Here is an 18,457-nt window from a genome sequence, read left to right as displayed (position 1 = left end):
TGTTTGGTATTAAATCTCAACATCTAAACAAGTTCATCATTGGGCTTATATTATGCTCAACTCGATTCATCATTTTGCTACAATTATATTATGCTCAACTTGATTGATTATTCATCGGTTCAACTAATTGAATCAATTTGAACATAAAAATATGTTGATTTTGTATATGGTCGACTTCACTCTGACAAGTCTAACATATTAAAATTGGACATGATCCACACATGACCCACAATCTTTGAGATCTAATAATTAGTTAGGATTTGAAATAACAATCCTCTATAAATATTAAAGTCTATCGTATGAGCTGGAGAATTCCCGATATTTAACCTTAATCATAGCTTTTTCTTATTTATATTTCTACAATTCTATTTTTTTATGGCATTCATAGGGACCTCGTTGAGATGACTCCCGCGACACCTCTGACATGTGTTTATTCATGTAGAGAGGGTACTTCATCATCAATCTCCAACGAAGCAGCATATTTTGCCGCATCATTCAGCTATGAATTTTGAATGGAGAAGGCGGCCAAATGAACAACACAATGAACCTAGCCATAATTATGGCTTGAATGGAAGATAAGGAATCCAAATCTATTGACCTTACCTTTCCTCCATGTATGTCAAAATCTTCTACCAGATTTCATTCCTCCATCATCCAAGTGCCTAGTGTTGCTGCTCAAATTGTAGCGATAAGAATTCCATTACCTCCACATCAAAATGAGAATCAGCTCCTACCATGGAAATACATTACAAGGACACTTGAGCACATTGAAAATGGCCTCTTGAGAACATCGAAAGGACTTTACCTACAACAACAAAGATCGTGAGACTCGAAAGTGTCTAGTTTCAATGAATGTAGTAAAGATTCAATTAGAAACTTAAACTCTATTAATCTTAACCTGTAGAAAATAGTTCAAACAAACAGGCTTAGCTGAAGAGAATCAACACTTTTTTAAAAAAGTAAACAATATCCATGGTCAATACTCTAATTTGATGTCGAAAGTCAGTAGGTTAAGATGTATTAGTAAATGCTCTTGAAGAAATGAGTAAGAGGCCTGCCTATAAATAAGTCCTAGGAACTGGACAGATGATAACAAGAACAGTTGGATGTCCTCTGGAGTCCCTCAAACACTTCAGAAGGGCTTCTTGAGCCCAAACCTGTAAGTAGGATAAGCTGGCCTTCACTGAAGTGTTTGGGGGAACTCTGGGTGTCACTCAACAATGAGCTCTCAAGCAACAGTTCTTTATCATATTGCTTATTTCACAGTACTCATCTTCCATATTTAATAGCTAGTTCTTGGGAAAGTCAAGGGAAATTATTTAAGTATTTACACATCTCTCTTCTTGATATAATCATCACTGCTCGTGCTCAATTGCTCCAGCATATCTATCTACAGATAATAGTGCTGCTACTTGTTACTTAAATTCATGAGCTCTTGAAGTCTTACTTCGAGTATTTGTCACCTGCTTTGATGGTGAAAGTGTATGTAGATTGAGGGACGTTTGCTTTTTTATATCTACTTTATTGCTTCTTTGCATCCTGGAACTAAATGATGTTAAAAATGTAATAACAGGTTACAAGGAAAAAAGAAATTCAAGCTCTGGTGGGGAAATCTACAACTGATGCACAGAATTGAATTGAGCACCATGTCAACACCTCAAATACGAGTCAAACATACAACAGTCCTTAGTATTAGCTGTTTGATACATTTCCCAGTAAACATTGTATATCCGCTACTGATTATTGCAGGATACTCAAACGAGTAATAAAGAAAATTAGGATTAATAGATCAGGCTAAAATCAGGAGACCTAAGGATTGCATGGAGTGAGGATTAAACTAAAGATGCTGCATGTAGATGAAGTTTCAATGTTGCGGCAAAAGCATTCAGTAATGTCATGAAGATTTCGAATTACCAAATAATGTTGGATCAGAGAAGATTGTTGGATGGCTAAATAGACTTGGAGGATGTCATGAAATTGCTCCAGTGGCCCAGGTACATTTTTCAGCATTACAAGATATCATCATCAACTATGATTCATTCAATGATGTCCAGATTGTAATGTTATGGTCATTTGATGGCATATAGGCTATGAGTCTATTACTGCTGAATCTGAATTTGCAGACGCCCTTTGGCACCTGCTAAAGGATCAAGTGACCATGTGGCAAGGCAACAATGCTGCTGTGGGAATATACCTAGATTATCATGAACAATTTATCTGATGGATGAAATATAGGGATGGTGGTGTTAACGTAAAAGCCAGACGAAGAAGTAAATCCCTCCATTTGGACTCAGCATTACAAGGTGAGCCCCCTCATGGGCAAGTTGAACTTTCAAAGTGACCCCTACCAAGTGCCTTGGCATTTAGGGATGAATTCAATCTTCCATTTCTGCTTCCATGTTGCAGCAAAGCCAGCCCCTCACCTCAAACAATGTCTGGACTGATGGTGCAAATTAAAGGAGTAAAAGGAAGTGCAAAAACTGCTATAATCTCATGTTGCTAAGTGAGGCACTCTCGAGTATGCTAAGTATCAAATAGACTCCTGCCTAAGTGACTTGGCGTAATGAGTTGGATTAGGGAGGAGAGCTACATGTAGTATCATTCTAGCTATGAAAATGTAGGAAAGGGAAAAGAACATTGATGATAACTATATGGAATATGGTGCAAAAAGAGTGGAAAAAAAAAGAGTAGAGGGAGGGAGGATTAATTGGCTTTGATACTAAATTGGTAGTAAAAATACTTTATAATGTTCCGAAACACTTCATCAGGCATTGGGTTTAGTGCTCTATCACACACAGGCACAAATTAGTGGTAGCTAGAGAATCCTACTAATAGAGCGTACAATCATTGCTAAGTTCCAAGCTAACTAATCCTGCCATTGGTGGCACCCAGATTTTCCCAAACACTTGGTTGGTCTATCACTGAATTTTAAAGCCTTAATGAAGCGTCTGAAGCACTGAAGGAAACAGTTAGTTCTTTCACAAGCTAAAGGTTCATTAAGTTGGCCTCCAAATAAACTTCCCTAACATAACTTGAGTTAAGGACACTCTTAACCAACTTCCTATATATGAAGCTGGACTGAACATGAGGCAAAAATATAGCTAGGATGTAAATGAACTATGCAGCCAAAATAAACAATACATTGAACGTAGCCATAATTCTGGCTTGTGTGGAGGATAGGGAATCCAAATATCTTGGCCATACCTTTCTTCCGTCTCTGTCAAAATCTAGCACAAGATCCCATTCCCCCGAAAGGTAGGGTGTATTGCCGGATATTCCTCCATCATCCAAATGTCCTTTGCTGCTGCTCAACTTGCAGGAACGCAGATTACCTGTCTTGCACATCAAAACAAGCAAGAATTACCTTCTAAATTCATGCATACTCCATCAAATCTAGGTTTTTCTATGCATTAAAGGGTCTTGCATGGAAACCAAGGTTGAAAGGAGATAAAGACTCAGGCCGAAACGATAGCAAGAAGTCAATGTCCTTTTGATCACATTAAAAGTTCTATTCTCATGAAAACCATGAGACTCCAAAGTGTCTAGTTTCAATGAATGTAGTTTAAGAATAAGAAAAAGAATATTGGGCAAAAATTAAAAGGGTGCCCCATGTTTCCAAAATATCAAAAAGACACCATGACCTATTTCATAATTTTGATAAATTATGAATTTGAATTTAGATAATAAAAAAGTTTTTGTACAATATGAATTTTCTAATACACTCACAGAAATTATGATTCTAAATATTTATAATAAATTAAATGTTGATATTATAAATGTGTTTTTCTATAACTAAAATCTGAATTGTAATTTTAGAAAATTCAATTTTTATAGTTCAGATTTCATAAATTTGACAAAAATGGATTAAATTATTGGGACAATTGGATCATCAAACACAGCGTACTGTTAAGGAAATAAGCAGACTCCAAGCCTATATATAGATAGGTCATAGGAACTGGACAGAGGATAAGAAGAAGAGTTGGATGTCCTCTGGAGTTTCTTATCAAACACTTCAGAAAGGATTCTCGCGTCTAAACCTACAAGTGTGATAAACTCATCCTTACTGAAGTGTTTGGGGGAACTCCGGGTGTCACTCGACAGTTAGCTCTCATTTACCAATTCTTATATTGTTTCTATCCCTGTAGCTCATCTTCCATCTCTGCTAGCAAATTCTTGGTTAAGTTTTGTAAGAAGTAACACAGTTCTCCTCTTATTTTTATCTTAGTTACAAGTCACGTTCAGTTTTGCCAACTTATCTATCCACAGAAACCCCCCTCAATCATCAAATTGCATTGCCTATAGAGTAGTCATCTACCTAATACAAATCATGAATGTGATGCTTCACTCCCCATCATTTATTTAGTTGCAGTTCTATAGTTATTGCTTATCATTTTTTTTCATAATTTTTTAAAGAGAATATCAACACATCGAAATAATACTGCCATTTTTATTTTAATTCATTAGGTCTTGCTGTTATGAGTTAACTACGGTATGAGGAAACTACCATTGCCTTTTTGTATGACACTAGTAAACTACGGTATGAGGAAAGTAGTTTTTCTCTTTAAGTTTCTATTTTACATCATGGAAATTAAACTACAATAGGATGCCAATATGTGAAACAGAAAATTATTCATAATCATCATCAACCAAGCTATGTTTGTCAGAACTATTTGGGTCAGTTACATAGGTTCTCCACTGCACTCAACACCACTGTTAAATTTTTTATTAATTAAACAATTTGTTAGTATACTTACTAATGCTTTCTTTGGTTTCCTCTACCTAATAATCCCTAGCTTCCACTCTAATAGATATTACGAGCCATTGTTTAGGAAATACTATTATTTTGAAAATTCAATTAATAAATTAATGGGCTTGGAAAAAGGAGGAGAAAAGTCAAATGCAAGTGATCATCAAAGTTAAGTAGTTATTTCTTCTTTTACTATTTACATTGCAGCATTTCATTCTTGACATAATTTACAAATGCCCCATTTGTGTTCCTTTTATGGAATGTTAGTAGTTTCTGTCAATGCCTATGAAAGTTACATTTTTCCTACGAGGAGACTGGACATATGATCTTTGAAGATACTTAACCATTCTATGACAAAGAATCTTTTGGTATGATCCTAATAAGCCTAAATATGTCTTCTGGCCAAAATTTGGATTCTGATTTCTGAAAGTAGGCATGCATCTGATCAGAAGTTATTCAGCTTCCCACAGGTATCTGCCATTTTAGTCCTATGTTTTGAATTGTGGCATTAAATAACATGAGAAAACTTTAAATTATTTTTTTTAAAACAATGTAAAACTGAAAGGAAACATGATAACTTGAGAGTTGAAGACGCTGATCATAGAGAAAGTGATCAAATTATATACATAAATATATATAGAGAAAGAATGGTTATAATTCTAGACTGAAAATATTTTTCAAACAATTTCCAAGGCACTTTGATATCATCAATACAGTACTTTCTGTTGACAATTCAAAGTTACCCTCTTCAAAATTAGTAGACTCCGTGTTTTGCTACATTAGTAAAGCCTACATTAAGCTTCATATATTACAAGTAGAAACCACAAGATAAGAACATGTCTAATTCGTCATCTAACAAAACTAGCTACTTTGTATGGCTAGAAAAGTGCATATGTAATGTAGTTAAAAGGCTAAAAGCTCTGTTAATAAACCAAATTACCATCATTAGCTTGTCACAGATTGAATCTTGCTTTTGAACCTACATACAGACTTCAACTAATAGAAACGTGAGAGGAAACTTGTCCCTGCCATCATGACTGCCAAGTGCACATTTGTGAGCAAACTTAAAGAAGAATTCAATCCATTGATTATAAAACCAAATTGCATATGGCATGACCAATCTTGACCTTGGAGTAGACGTGGCAGTATAAGAACTTGTTCTAATGTGCATATCCATGCATAAAGTATTTCCAATGTCCACTATGAACATGGCCAATTAGCATCTGGATGAGTTGGATAGATATGGATGGTTGAATTAAGTCTCAAAACCAGTGTGCTTCACTTCATAGTAATCTGAAGGTAATATCACAGAACAAGAAGTATATGAGATCGCAGCAGAGAAAAAAATATTCAGATTGTAAAGACACTAACAATGAGACACACTTATTGGAGCCGACAATATTACTACTAACTATGCCCATGTCCCTCAACTAACTAGTACTTATATCAAAAGAAATGCAACATAAACTATTGAGATGCATTACTATGAGGCAAAAGCCACAGCTTCAAATTTAAAATTCACTGATCAGCTTTGCATACATGTTAGCAAGAAAGGAGAAACTAAATCCGTTTTGTGTTAACGAACCTAAGTAAAGATTGACAATCTAACTAATAACAACAGAAAGGCCTAGGATCATGTAAAAGGCAATGACCTCACATCAACCACATTCATCATATATTCATATTCTCATAGAATTAAAAGTCAAATTTTGATGTTGGTTATCCAAGCGAAAGAGAACATTTAACCTTTTTCTAGGCTTGGGACCGGCTTAGGTTTCCAGAAGACTAATGATAACTAGAAATTGTAAAACCAGAAGAATTGCATTCACTGGAAATTGTCAGGCATTTCATGCTGTGATAAAGAAAAGAAAATGAACATCATTAGATGAAACTCATTAATCATTTTTGCTCATAAATAAACGCACATGTACAGAAGCAGAAGTGCAGATCAACTCAACGCTTATCCGACCTTCCAATGGTACCATTTTGGTCCAAATATGTTGCAAAAGGCGGGTCCCGCCGCCCAGCGGCCCCCTCACCCCTGCCCCACGAGTATGAGAGGGAGTAAATCACGGTGAATACGGGCCTTCGACCTCCCGACCCATGTTGCAAGAATACCATGTCATAACCGGTTGATCCCGCCCGTGGGGGAGAGAGAGAAATCTATTCTGAGGCAGATCAGTGCTCCATTTACTTCGCAAAAAGAATCCAACACCTCGAGTCAATCAAACTGTAACTAAATTACTGCACAAACTGACCATCTAATGCCAGACTCGGGCAACGAAGTGAGAACATTACGGCGCCCTAATCGTGTCTATGCAGGACGCCCCAAAGAGACCCCACAACCGAACAAGGTCAAAGCTTTACGATCTCATGGATTGATTAAAGAAATGAGAGGAAGAAAGATCAAAACCCGACGATCAACCAGATGACTTGATCCAGGAAGCTTCCGAGAGCCTTCCGCGCCTTTTCCTTCTTCACGATCGCGAGACCATACAAAACAAAGTCAATCGGCGGAAAGCAAAAGTTTATATACTAGGGCCAAATTATCAAATATCACCCTTAATTTGGCGGAATCTGCCTCCTAAATTACTAGGAGAAAATTTCATTTCATTTCATCTCATCTCGTCTCCTCTCGTCTCGTCTCATCTCGTCTATACTTTTTATTTATTTATTTATTTAATATTTTATTTTTCAAACTTTTACCTATTAATTGTCGAATCACTAATGCACTTTTAATTTGTTACCATTTTAAGTCAAACGACATTAAAATAAATATTCACTGAATTTATTGGAAGTAGATAAAAGAAATTATATTTTCTTTTCTCTCTTTTTCCGAGAAGACGTGCTTTTGGAAAAATTCAAAACCACGTATTTGGAAATATCTCAATTTTAGGTTGACGAGTCTATTTAAAAAATTATACATATTGTGGCAATCAGCACTCCTCACATTCAGGCCAACCAACGTCGTCCACGTCAGATTTGCCAAGTTGTGGGAACGACCTGTGCCTATGAAAAGCGTACGTGTCGCAATTCTATTGGTCGTATAACATTTCGGGGTTTCCACCGAGTCAGTTAATCCCAGAATCCCGACTTGCTCTCTCTTGAATGCTTGAGTATTCCGCTGTGGAGCCTACTCGTTATGGCCTTGTCAGTGCTGCATAGCTTATCATTGACTCGTGTACTTATCAAGTGAAATTATAAGTACAATGACATATACGTGATAATTCGATGTCTTTTATAGATAACTTGAACTACCTATCACCTCTACTTTGCCTTTAAATACAACCATGTTGTGTCGACAATGTTGATAGATTTCTTATTCTTTTCTTATTTCCGCCTTCTTTTCCTGTCCGGTTAAGGGATCAGACGGCGATCTAAATTATTGGTGGTTTCCGCTTCGCTTGGATCGATCACCTGTCGTCGCCGCCGCCGCCCTCGGTTCTCTTCCAGTCAGAGGTGAGCTTGGATCGTCGTCAGATCTTTCCTTTTTTGTATGTGTTGGAATCGTCGTAGAAGTCTCACTTATTATTTCTCCGCACAATTTCCCCCCTTTCGCCTGCTTTTCTCTCTCTCCTCCCCTATTTTCTTCTTCTCCTTGGATTTGAGCTTTCTGGAGCGCTGCCGTCGATCTGTTGGAACCCTAGGCGTTGGGTCCTTTTTGTCGCTGCTGGACTTAGATCTTGTTTGAAGCAAAAGGAGGGTTTTGCCGGCTCAGAAACGTCAGTTTCGTGGACAACAGCTTTTGATCTACTAAGAGGCTCCACTCTGGCCTCGTCTTGACTTTGCACTTTCGGATTAGCTCCAAAGCTGCTTTTTTTTTTGTTTGACGATACCGTTGGGAAGATCTGATTGTCTTGTTTGCTTTTTATGGGATGATTAGGGTTTGGAGGTGGAGGCGAGCGGGCGATGTCATCACTTAGTAGAGAGCTGGTGTTTCTGATTCTCCAGTTCCTCGATGAGGAGAAGTTCAAGGAAACAGTTCACAAGTCGGTGTCTTGTCATAAAGTTCAATTTGTTGTATGATGGATTGACTTTTCCAAGTGTTGTATTGTGACTTATTTTGTAATCTTTGTGTGGTTTGGGTACAGACTTGAGCAAGAATCTGGCTTCTATTTTAATATGAAATATTTTGAGGATGAGGTGCACAACGGGAACTGGGATAATGTTGAAAAGTATCTCTCTGGCTTTACAAAGGTCGATGACAACCGGTACTCTATGAAGATATTCTTTGAAATACGGAAGCAGAAGTATCTAGAAGCATTGGACAAGTAAGCTCCAGTATTTCAGCCTTTTGTTTTCATATTTATGGCCACTATTTTTCACAAACTTGTTTTCCCTCCTAGGCATGACCGACCAAAGGCTGTTGAAATCCTTGTGAAGGATTTGAAGGTCTTTGCTTCATTTAATGAGGAGCTATTTAAGGAAATCACTCAGCTTTTAACATTGGAGAACTTCAGGTTTTAGGTTTTAACCTTTTATATTCAATTTAATTAAACTTTTGTCCAATTTCTTGCTTGTTTCTTATACGTTCAGCATCCTTCTTTATAGGGAAAATGAGCAACTATCAAAGTATGGAGATACCAAATCAGCACGTTCAATCATGCTTATTGAACTCAAAAAGCTCATTGAAGCAAACCCCCTGTTCCGAGATAAATTGCAGTTACCAAACCTAAAAAATTCTAGGTTGCGCACCTTAATTAACCAGAGGTAAGATTGTAGGTGTTTATGATAAGTTTGCTGTACAGTTCAGAATGTTTCCATACATATAACTTACAGAAGATAGAGAAATAATCTATTTTTTTTTAGCTTGACTTAGTGAAGCTCAAAATTGCTTCCCCTTCATAATTGAGGTCCCTATTTATTAAAGTTTACTGTATTTCTTACGATGGAAAGTACTCCTGTGATTACCTATAGAAGTTTGCCCCATATAATTATAGTTTGCTTTTAGTGAGTTCAATTGACTTTTGGATCTCTGCATTTGAGTTTTGAATTCACTATTATACGTTAGCATAATGTCATCCGCAAATAGGTGATTTCGAATATGATTGATATAGCTTACGCTTGATGTAAACCTACAACTATCACAAACTCATTTGTGAACTCCCAGTAGCTATAACACTTATAACAACATTTGCATACATAATATCTTTTTCTATGTATTTTTTCCATTAGTCATCTTGTTAAAGTAAAAAGCCTCATGATTGATTTTTCAGATATGAAACCAAATTGATTCTCATAATCATTTGTCTAATCCCTAATTCTCTTCTCAATATTCTTTTACAAAGCTTCATGGTATCACATTCGCTTGACTCTCTGTAATTAGAACAGTATTATATATCACCTTTATTATTTAAAAAAAAAAGTCCTCCATTCCTTGGGCATCTTTGTTATCAAATTTTTATTGAATAACTTAGCTAACCAAATTATACCTTGATCTCTGAAATTGTTCATAGCAAATATAAATATGTCTAAAAATTAACATGGTCAATATATTTCATGAGCCATTCTTCAGTGGATGATTCACTTGCAACTTTCATCTCTTGGATTATCTAGGTTATATTAATTATTCGTCCACTAATTATTTTACGGTTGGCAGTTTAAACTGGCAACATCAGCTTTGCAAAAATCCTAGGCCGAATCCAGATATTAAAACTCTTTTCGTTGATCATTCATGTGGGCAACCAAATGGTGCTCTTGCTCCATCACCAGTAAACAATCCGTTGTTGGGGGTCATGCCCAAAGCAGGAAGTTTTCCTCCATTGGGTGCTCATGGGGTAATTTATCATTTGTTGATTTTTGAATCATATTCTATTACTGTGACTTTTGTTACATTCTCTACAAATTTCTTCTCCAGCCATTTCAACCTGCTCCAACACCAGTTCCGACACCCCTTGCTGGTTGGATGTCTAGTCCTGCTGCTGTAACCCATCCAGCTGTCTCAGGTGGACCTATTGGGCTCAACGCACCTACAAATCCTGGTAGGATGATGGGATGTGCTAATTAGTACTGGAAGATTGTTGTGAGTGATAAGATTAACAATGGTTTTTTGTTCAATACAGTTGCAATTCTAAAGCACCCTAGGACTCCACCAACAGCCAACCCTTCTATCGAGTATGCATCTGCTGATTCTGAGCATGTATCAAAAAGAACAAGACCTCTTGGAATATCTGAAGAAGTATGCTGTATTTTCTGATCTAAGCAAATTTCCTTTTGGTTTTGGTTGTTAGATGATCCCAAACTCTAGCATAATACTGACTGTATGATTCAGGTAAATTTGCCTGTCAATATACTGCCAGTTTCCTATCCTCAGAATCATAATCAGGCTACATTCTCCCTGGAGGATTTGCCAAAAACAGTTGTGCGGACACTGAGCCAAGGATCAAACCCTATGAGCATGGATTTTCATCCAGTCCAGCAGACTATTCTCCTTGGTATTGCTTTTCAGTAGATTTTTATTTACCATTCTTGTATTAGTTTTTTGATGTATTAGCAATTTCTGTCATTGGTTTCTGATTTTTTTTCCTGTTCTTGTATCATAGTCGGTACCAATGTTGGCGATGTTGCGTTATGGGATGTCGGCAATAGGGAGAGATTAATTCTGAAGAATTTCAAGGTTTGGGAACTTGGAACTTGCTCCATGTCTCTTCAGGTTTGGTTCTCATGTACTGAATTATACACTGCAGTATGGTTCTGTCTATGGTTCATTTTTTATTTTGTTTGACATTCTTCCTTGTGCGACCAGGCTTCTTTGGTCAAGGATCCTGCTGTATCAGTTAATCGCATAATATGGAGCCCAGATGGCTCTTTGTTTGGTAAGCTAATTCTATGTGCAAACATAAAGATTATTAGTGATTTCTATAGAAAGATTACCAAGTTATGGTGCAGGTGTTGCTTACTCAAGGCACATTGTTCAAATATATGCTTATCATGGTGGTGAGGATATCAGGCAACACTTGGAGGTTGGAAGGACAATACACGCATTTCTTGAGTAATTCATTGCTTCTTTCAGTCTTATTTATGTTTTCTTTTGACATCCAAATGGCAGATTGATGCTCATGTTGGTGGTGTCAATGATATCGCATTTGCTCATCCTAATAAGCAGCTTTCTATAATCACATGTGGAGATGACAAGACAATAAGGGTTGGTAGCGAACTTTGAATTTAAATTGTATATACCTTTCTTTCTAAGAACTTATCGAAGTTTCTGGTGCATTAGGTGTGGGATGCAACTAGTGGCACAAAACAGCATACTTTTGAAGGCCATGAAGCACCTGTTTACTCTGTTTGCCCGCATCACAAGGAGAACATTCAGGTAGTTTGATGGTTTGATGTTTTTTTTGTCAAATCACTGGGCACATTGGATTAGATTTTTACGTAGTTATTTTAAAATGCTTTATTAACCTTTAGCTTCTTATACTTGCAGTTCATCTTTTCGACTGCGTTAGATGGAAAAATAAAGGCATGGTTGTATGACAATCTGGGATCCAGGGTAGATTATGATGCTCCAGGGCACTGGTGTACAACAATGGCTTATAGTGCTGATGGTTCAAGGTCTATTTCCAGCTACTAAACTTTTGCACAAACAAATATATGTTTGTTCTCTGTTCCTCACTAAATGTTATAGTATTTCTTTATTTTTGCAGGCTCTTCTCATGTGGAACCAGTAAAGAAGGGGAGACATTCATTGTGGAGTGGAACGAAAGTGAAGGAGCTGTGAAGAGGACATATCAAGGTTTCCGAAAACGTTCACTGGGAGTAGTGCAATTTGATACCACAAGGAACAGATTTTTGGCTGCTGGTGATGAATTTGTGATCAAGTTTTGGGATATGGATAATATCAATCTACTAACTACTGTTGATGCTGATGGTGGCCTACCAGTAATCTTTCGTTCTTTTTGGTTAAATATTAATAAATTCGAGTAGAATACCTACTTATGTCTCTACTTATAACGTCAGGCAAGTCCGAGGATTAGATTCAACAAGGAAGGAACACTATTGGCTATTTCTACACATGATAATGGAATTAAAATTTTGGCAAATGGTGATGGACTTCGTCTGTTGCGCACACTTGAAAATCGTTCATTTGATGCTTCTAGGGCCGTCTCAGAGACTCCAACAAAAGTACCCTATTTTGGACAGTACAAATTGTTTGTTTTAACATGAAATTAAAAGAATTTTCTGATGTTTATGCTGTGTGTTACAGCCTATAATAAGCCCACTAACTGCTGCTTCAGTTGCGACAACTTCTGGAATAGCTGAGAGAACTGCTCCACCTATGGCAATAGCTTCTGGAATGGTCAGATTTTTTTCAATGTTCTAATCTATATTCTCGCTGAAATAAAAGACTGCTACAGTTTGACCTTGTTCATTTTATGAATTTCAACAATTTTTTATGTGGTAACATTGACTTTGATATTCATAGAATGGAGAAGGCAGAAACATGGTGGATGTCAAACCTAGAATTGTTGATGAATCAACCGAAAAATCAAAAATCTGGAAGCTTACCGAAGTCAATGAACCAGCTCAATGTCGATCTTTAAGGCTCCCAGACAGTCTTAGAACAAGCAAGGTTAGATCTTTGTAGCTTAGGACTTCATTTGTTGAAAAATTATAGTTATACACATCTATTCAGGTAAATATTATAAATATTTGCATGAAGTCCTTTTCATTGTACTAGTTTCTCTGATATGTTCAAGTTATCGTAAAACAGACATTTTTTTCCTGTTATCTTTCTCTTCACAGTATATATTAGATATTGCTTCACACGAGAATGTTGTGGAAGCATGCTAGGCTTGATGGATTCTTGCATATTTTTCTTTGAAGATCTCTCTTTTGGTGATGCAGATATTGCTTTTTTTTCCTTGCCTGAATACATTCTTTTTATCACTCCTCGGAGGAGTCCTGCCCAATAAATGGGCATCTCTCCCCCTTATGATAATATACGAAACCTGGATACATAGTCACACAGCTGTACAAGTATAATAACTACAACCCACACGATTGAAAACATACATACTATGCAGGATAATAAGCAGCCCACACGGCTGAAATAAAAACATAGCGGAAGACATAAGATAAGTCATATAAACCAAAAGCGACTAGCTGCGGATAGGGAATCCAAATATCTTGGCCATACCTTTCTTCCGTCTCTGTCAAAATCTAGCACAAGATCCCATTCCCCCAAAAGGTAGGGTGTATTGCCGGATATTCCTCCATCATCCAAATGTCCTTTGCTGCTGCTCAACTTGCAGGAACGCAGATTACCTGTCTTGCACATCAAAACAAGCAAGAATTACCTTCTAAATTCATGCATACTCCATCAAATCTAGGTTTTTCTATGCATTAAAGGGTCTTGCATGGAAACCAAGGTTGAAAGGAGATAAAGACTCAGGCCGAAACGATAGCAAGAAGTCAATGTCCTTTTGATCACATTAAAAGTTCTATTCTCATGAAAACCATGAGACTCCAAAGTGTCTAGTTTCAATGAATGTAGTTTAAGAATAAGAAAAAGAATATTGGGCAAAAATTAAAAGGGTGCCCCATGTTTCCAAAATATCAAAAAGACACCATGACCTATTTCATAATTTTGATAAATTATGAATTTGAATTTAGATAATAAAAAAGTTTTTGTACAATATGAATTTTCTAATACACTCACAGAAATTATGATTCTAAATATTTATAATAAATTAAATGTTGATATTATAAATGTGTTTTTCTATAACTAAAATCTGAATTGTAATTTTAGAAAATTCAATTTTTATAGTTCAGATTTCGTCCTCTGGGTTTCTTATCAAACACTTCAGAAAGGATTCTCGCGTCTAAACCTACAAGTGTGATAAACTCATCCTTACTGAAGTGTTTGGGGGAACTCCGGGTGTCACTCGACAGTTAGCTCTCATTTACCAATTCTTATATTGTTTCTATCCCTGTAGCTCATCTTCCATCTCTGCTAGCAAATTCTTGGTTAAGTTTTGTAAGAAGTAACACAGTTCTCCTCTTATTTTTATCTTAGTTACAAGTCACGTTCAGTTTTGCCAACTTATCTATCCACAGAAACCCCCCTCAATCATCAAATTGCATTGCCTATAGAGTAGTCATCTACCTAATACAAATCATGAATGTGATGCTTCACTCCCCATCATTTATTTAGTTGCAGTTCTATAGTTATTGCTTATCATTTTTTTCATAATTTTTTAAAGAGAATATCAACACATCGAAATAATACTGCCATTTTTATTTTAATTCATTAGGTCTTGCTGTTATGAGTTAACTACGGTATGAGGAAACTACCATTGCCTTTTTGTATGACACTAGTAAACTACGGTATGAGGAAAGTAGTTTTTCTCTTTAAGTTTCTATTTTACATCATGGAAATTAAACTACAATAGGATGCCAATATGTGAAACAGAAAATTATTCATAATCATCATCAACCAAGCTATGTTTGTCAGAACTATTTGGGTCAGTTACATAGGTTCTCCACTGCACTCAACACCACTGTTAAATTTTTTATTAATTAAACAATTTGTTAGTATACTTACTAATGCTTTCTTTGGTTTCCTCTACCTAATAATCCCTAGCTTCCACTCTAATAGATATTACGAGCCATTGTTTAGGAAATACTATTATTTTGAAAATTCAATTAATAAATTAATGGGCTTGGAAAAAGGAGGAGAAAAGTCAAATGCAAGTGATCATCAAAGTTAAGTAGTTATTTCTTCTTTTACTATTTACATTGCAGCATTTCATTCTTGACATAATTTACAAATGCCCCATTTGTGTTCCTTTTATGGAATGTTAGTAGTTTCTGTCAATGCCTATGAAAGTTACATTTTTCCTACGAGGAGACTGGACATATGATCTTTGAAGATACTTAACCATTCTATGACAAAGAATCTTTTGGTATGATCCTAATAAGCCTAAATATGTCTTCTGGCCAAAATTTGGATTCTGATTTCTGAAAGTAGGCATGCATCTGATCAGAAGTTATTCAGCTTCCCACAGGTATCTGCCATTTTAGTCCTATGTTTTGAATTGTGGCATTAAATAACATGAGAAAACTTTAAATTATTTTTTTTAAAACAATGTAAAACTGAAAGGAAACATGATAACTTGAGAGTTGAAGACGCTGATCATAGAGAAAGTGATCAAATTATATACATAAATATATATAGAGAAAGAATGGTTATAATTCTAGACTGAAAATATTTTTCAAACAATTTCCAAGGCACTTTGATATCATCAATACAGTACTTTCTGTTGACAATTCAAAGTTACCCTCTTCAAAATTAGTAGACTCCGTGTTTTGCTACATTAGTAAAGCCTACATTAAGCTTCATATATTACAAGTAGAAACCACAAGATAAGAACATGTCTAATTCGTCATCTAACAAAACTAGCTACTTTGTATGGCTAGAAAAGTGCATATGTAATGTAGTTAAAAGGCTAAAAGCTCTGTTAATAAACCAAATTACCATCATTAGCTTGTCACAGATTGAATCTTGCTTTTGAACCTACATACAGACTTCAACTAATAGAAACGTGAGAGGAAACTTGTCCCTGCCATCATGACTGCCAAGTGCACATTTGTGAGCAAACTTAAAGAAGAATTCAATCCATTGATTATAAAACCAAATTGCATATGGCATGACCAATCTTGACCTTGGAGTAGACGTGGCAGTATAAGAACTTGTTCTAATGTGCATATCCATGCATAAAGTATTTCCAATGTCCACTATGAACATGGCCAATTAGCATCTGGATGAGTTGGATAGATATGGATGGTTGAATTAAGTCTCAAAACCAGTGTGCTTCACTTCATAGTAATCTGAAGGTAATATCACAGAACAAGAAGTATATGAGATCGCAGCAGAGAAAAAAATATTCAGATTGTAAAGACACTAACAATGAGACACACTTATTGGAGCCGACAATATTACTACTAACTATGCCCATGTCCCTCAACTAACTAGTACTTATATCAAAAGAAATGCAACATAAACTATTGAGATGCATTACTATGAGGCAAAAGCCACAGCTTCAAATTTAAAATTCACTGATCAGCTTTGCATACATGTTAGCAAGAAAGGAGAAACTAAATCCGTTTTGTGTTAACGAACCTAAGTAAAGATTGACAATCTAACTAATAACAACAGAAAGGCCTAGGATCATGTAAAAGGCAATGACCTCACATCAACCACATTCATCATATATTCATATTCTCATAGAATTAAAAGTCAAATTTTGATGTTGGTTATCCAAGCGAAAGAGAACATTTAACCTTTTTCTAGGCTTGGGACCGGCTTAGGTTTCCAGAAGACTAATGATAACTAGAAATTGTAAAACCAGAAGAATTGCATTCACTGGAAATTGTCAGGCATTTCATGCTGTGATAAAGAAAAGAAAATGAACATCATTAGATGAAACTCATTAATCATTTTTGCTCATAAATAAACGCACATGTACAGAAGCAGAAGTGCAGATCAACTCAACGCTTATCCGACCTTCCAATGGTACCATTTTGGTCCAAATATGTTGCAAAAGGCGGGTCCCGCCGCCCAGCGGCCCCCTCACCCCTGCCCCACGAGTAACTGTTCGTCGGCGATGACATGGCGGTCGAAGGTGTTTAGCACGGACAGATATTGATGTTATCGCAATTGCTGCCGCAGACCTTCGACCTCCCGACCCATGTTGCAAGAATACCATGTCATAACCGGTTGATCCCGCCCGTGGGGGAGAGAGAGAAATCTATTCTGAGGCAGATCAGTGCTCCATTTACTTCGCAAAAAGAATCCAACACCTCGAGTCAATCAAACTGTAACTAAATTACTGCACAAACTGACCATCTAATGCCAGACTCGGGCAACGAAGTGAGAACATTACGGCGCCCTAATCGTGTCTATGCAGGACGCCCCAAAGAGACCCCACAACCGAACAAGGTCAAAGCTTTACGATCTCATGGATTGATTAAAGAAATGAGAGGAAGAAAGATCAAAACCCGACGATCAACCAGATGACTTGATCCAGGAAGCTTCCGAGAGCCTTCCGCGCCTTTTCCTTCTTCACGATCGCGAGACCATACAAAACAAAGTCAATCGGCGGAAAGCAAAAGTTTATATACTAGGGCCAAATTATCAAATATCACCCTTAATTTGGCGGAATCTGCCTCCTAAATTACTAGGAGAAAATTTCATTTCATTTCATCTCATCTCGTCTCCTCTCGTCTCGTCTCATCTCGTCTATACTTTTTATTTATTTATTTATTTAATATTTTATTTTTCAAACTTTTACCTATTAATTGTCGAATCACTAATGCACTTTTAATTTGTTACCATTTTAAGTCAAACGACATTAAAATAAATATTCACTGAATTTATTGGAAGTAGATAAAAGAAATTATATTTTCTTTTCTCTCTTTTTCCGAGAAGACGTGCTTTTGGAAAAATTCAAAACCACGTATTTGGAAATATCTCAATTTTAGGTTGACGAGTCTATTTAAAAAATTATACATATTGTGGCAATCAGCACTCCTCACATTCAGGCCAACCAACGTCGTCCACGTCAGATTTGCCAAGTTGTGGGAACGACCTGTGCCTATGAAAAGCGTACGTGTCGCAATTCTATTGGTCGTATAACATTTCGGGGTTTCCACCGAGTCAGTTAATCCCAGAATCCCGACTTGCTCTCTCTTGAATGCTTGAGTATT

The 18,457-nt window shown here is 36.5% G+C and overlaps 1 protein-coding gene and 1 long non-coding RNA gene across 3 annotated transcripts; one reads left to right on the top strand and one right to left on the bottom strand.

The window, feature by feature from the left end:
• Positions 1-216: 216 nt before the first annotated feature.
• On the bottom strand, positions 217-17,305 carry LOC122008884. 2 transcript variants are annotated; one of them, XR_006119419.1, is made up of 5 exons: positions 17,212-17,305; positions 16,414-16,579; positions 16,227-16,323; positions 13,887-14,014; positions 217-805 (listed from the first exon to the last, which is right to left on the bottom strand). It is a non-coding gene; the product is annotated as an uncharacterized LOC122008884 (long non-coding RNA). The 2 variants fall into 2 exon arrangements; XR_006119418.1 differs by lacking the exons at positions 13,887-14,014; positions 16,227-16,323; positions 16,414-16,579; positions 17,212-17,305 and adding exons at positions 3,205-3,332; positions 5,688-5,784; positions 5,875-6,040; positions 6,673-6,828 and having other exon boundaries at positions 218-805.
• Positions 8,057-13,349, top strand: LOC122008883 (protein TPR3-like). Its single transcript, XM_042564783.1, has 19 exons — positions 8,057-8,206; positions 8,631-8,736; positions 8,839-9,018; positions 9,094-9,207; positions 9,299-9,457; positions 10,347-10,524; positions 10,605-10,728; positions 10,810-10,925; positions 11,019-11,181; positions 11,290-11,399; positions 11,493-11,562; positions 11,636-11,709; positions 11,796-11,891; positions 11,967-12,062; positions 12,174-12,301; positions 12,394-12,628; positions 12,707-12,871; positions 12,954-13,046; positions 13,173-13,349. The coding sequence occupies exons 2-19, from the start codon at positions 8,657-8,659 to the stop codon at positions 13,332-13,334; spliced, it is 2,343 nt and encodes a 780-aa protein (XP_042420717.1). The 5' UTR covers positions 8,057-8,206; positions 8,631-8,656; the 3' UTR covers positions 13,335-13,349.
• Positions 17,306-18,457: the final 1,152 nt, after the last annotated feature.

Source organism: Zingiber officinale, chromosome 8A, assembly GCF_018446385.1.
Source record: "Zingiber officinale cultivar Zhangliang chromosome 8A, Zo_v1.1, whole genome shotgun sequence".
Classification (NCBI taxonomy): domain Eukaryota; kingdom Viridiplantae; phylum Streptophyta; class Magnoliopsida; order Zingiberales; family Zingiberaceae; genus Zingiber; species Zingiber officinale.
The sequence above is the reverse complement of the archived record's forward strand: the minus strand, read 5'-3'. Positions and strand labels throughout refer to the sequence as shown.

Coding starts and splice junctions, on each gene's coding strand:
- LOC122008883 (XM_042564783.1), top strand. CDS start 8,657: ATGTCATCACTTAGTAGAGAGCTGGTGTTTCTGATTCTCCAGTTCCTC. Junction 8,737..8,838: donor TTCAAGGAAACAGTTCACAA/GTCGGTGTCTTG, acceptor GTTTGGGTACAG/ACTTGAGCAAGAATCTGGCT. Junction 10,525..10,604: donor CTCCATTGGGTGCTCATGGG/GTAATTTATCAT, acceptor TTTCTTCTCCAG/CCATTTCAACCTGCTCCAAC.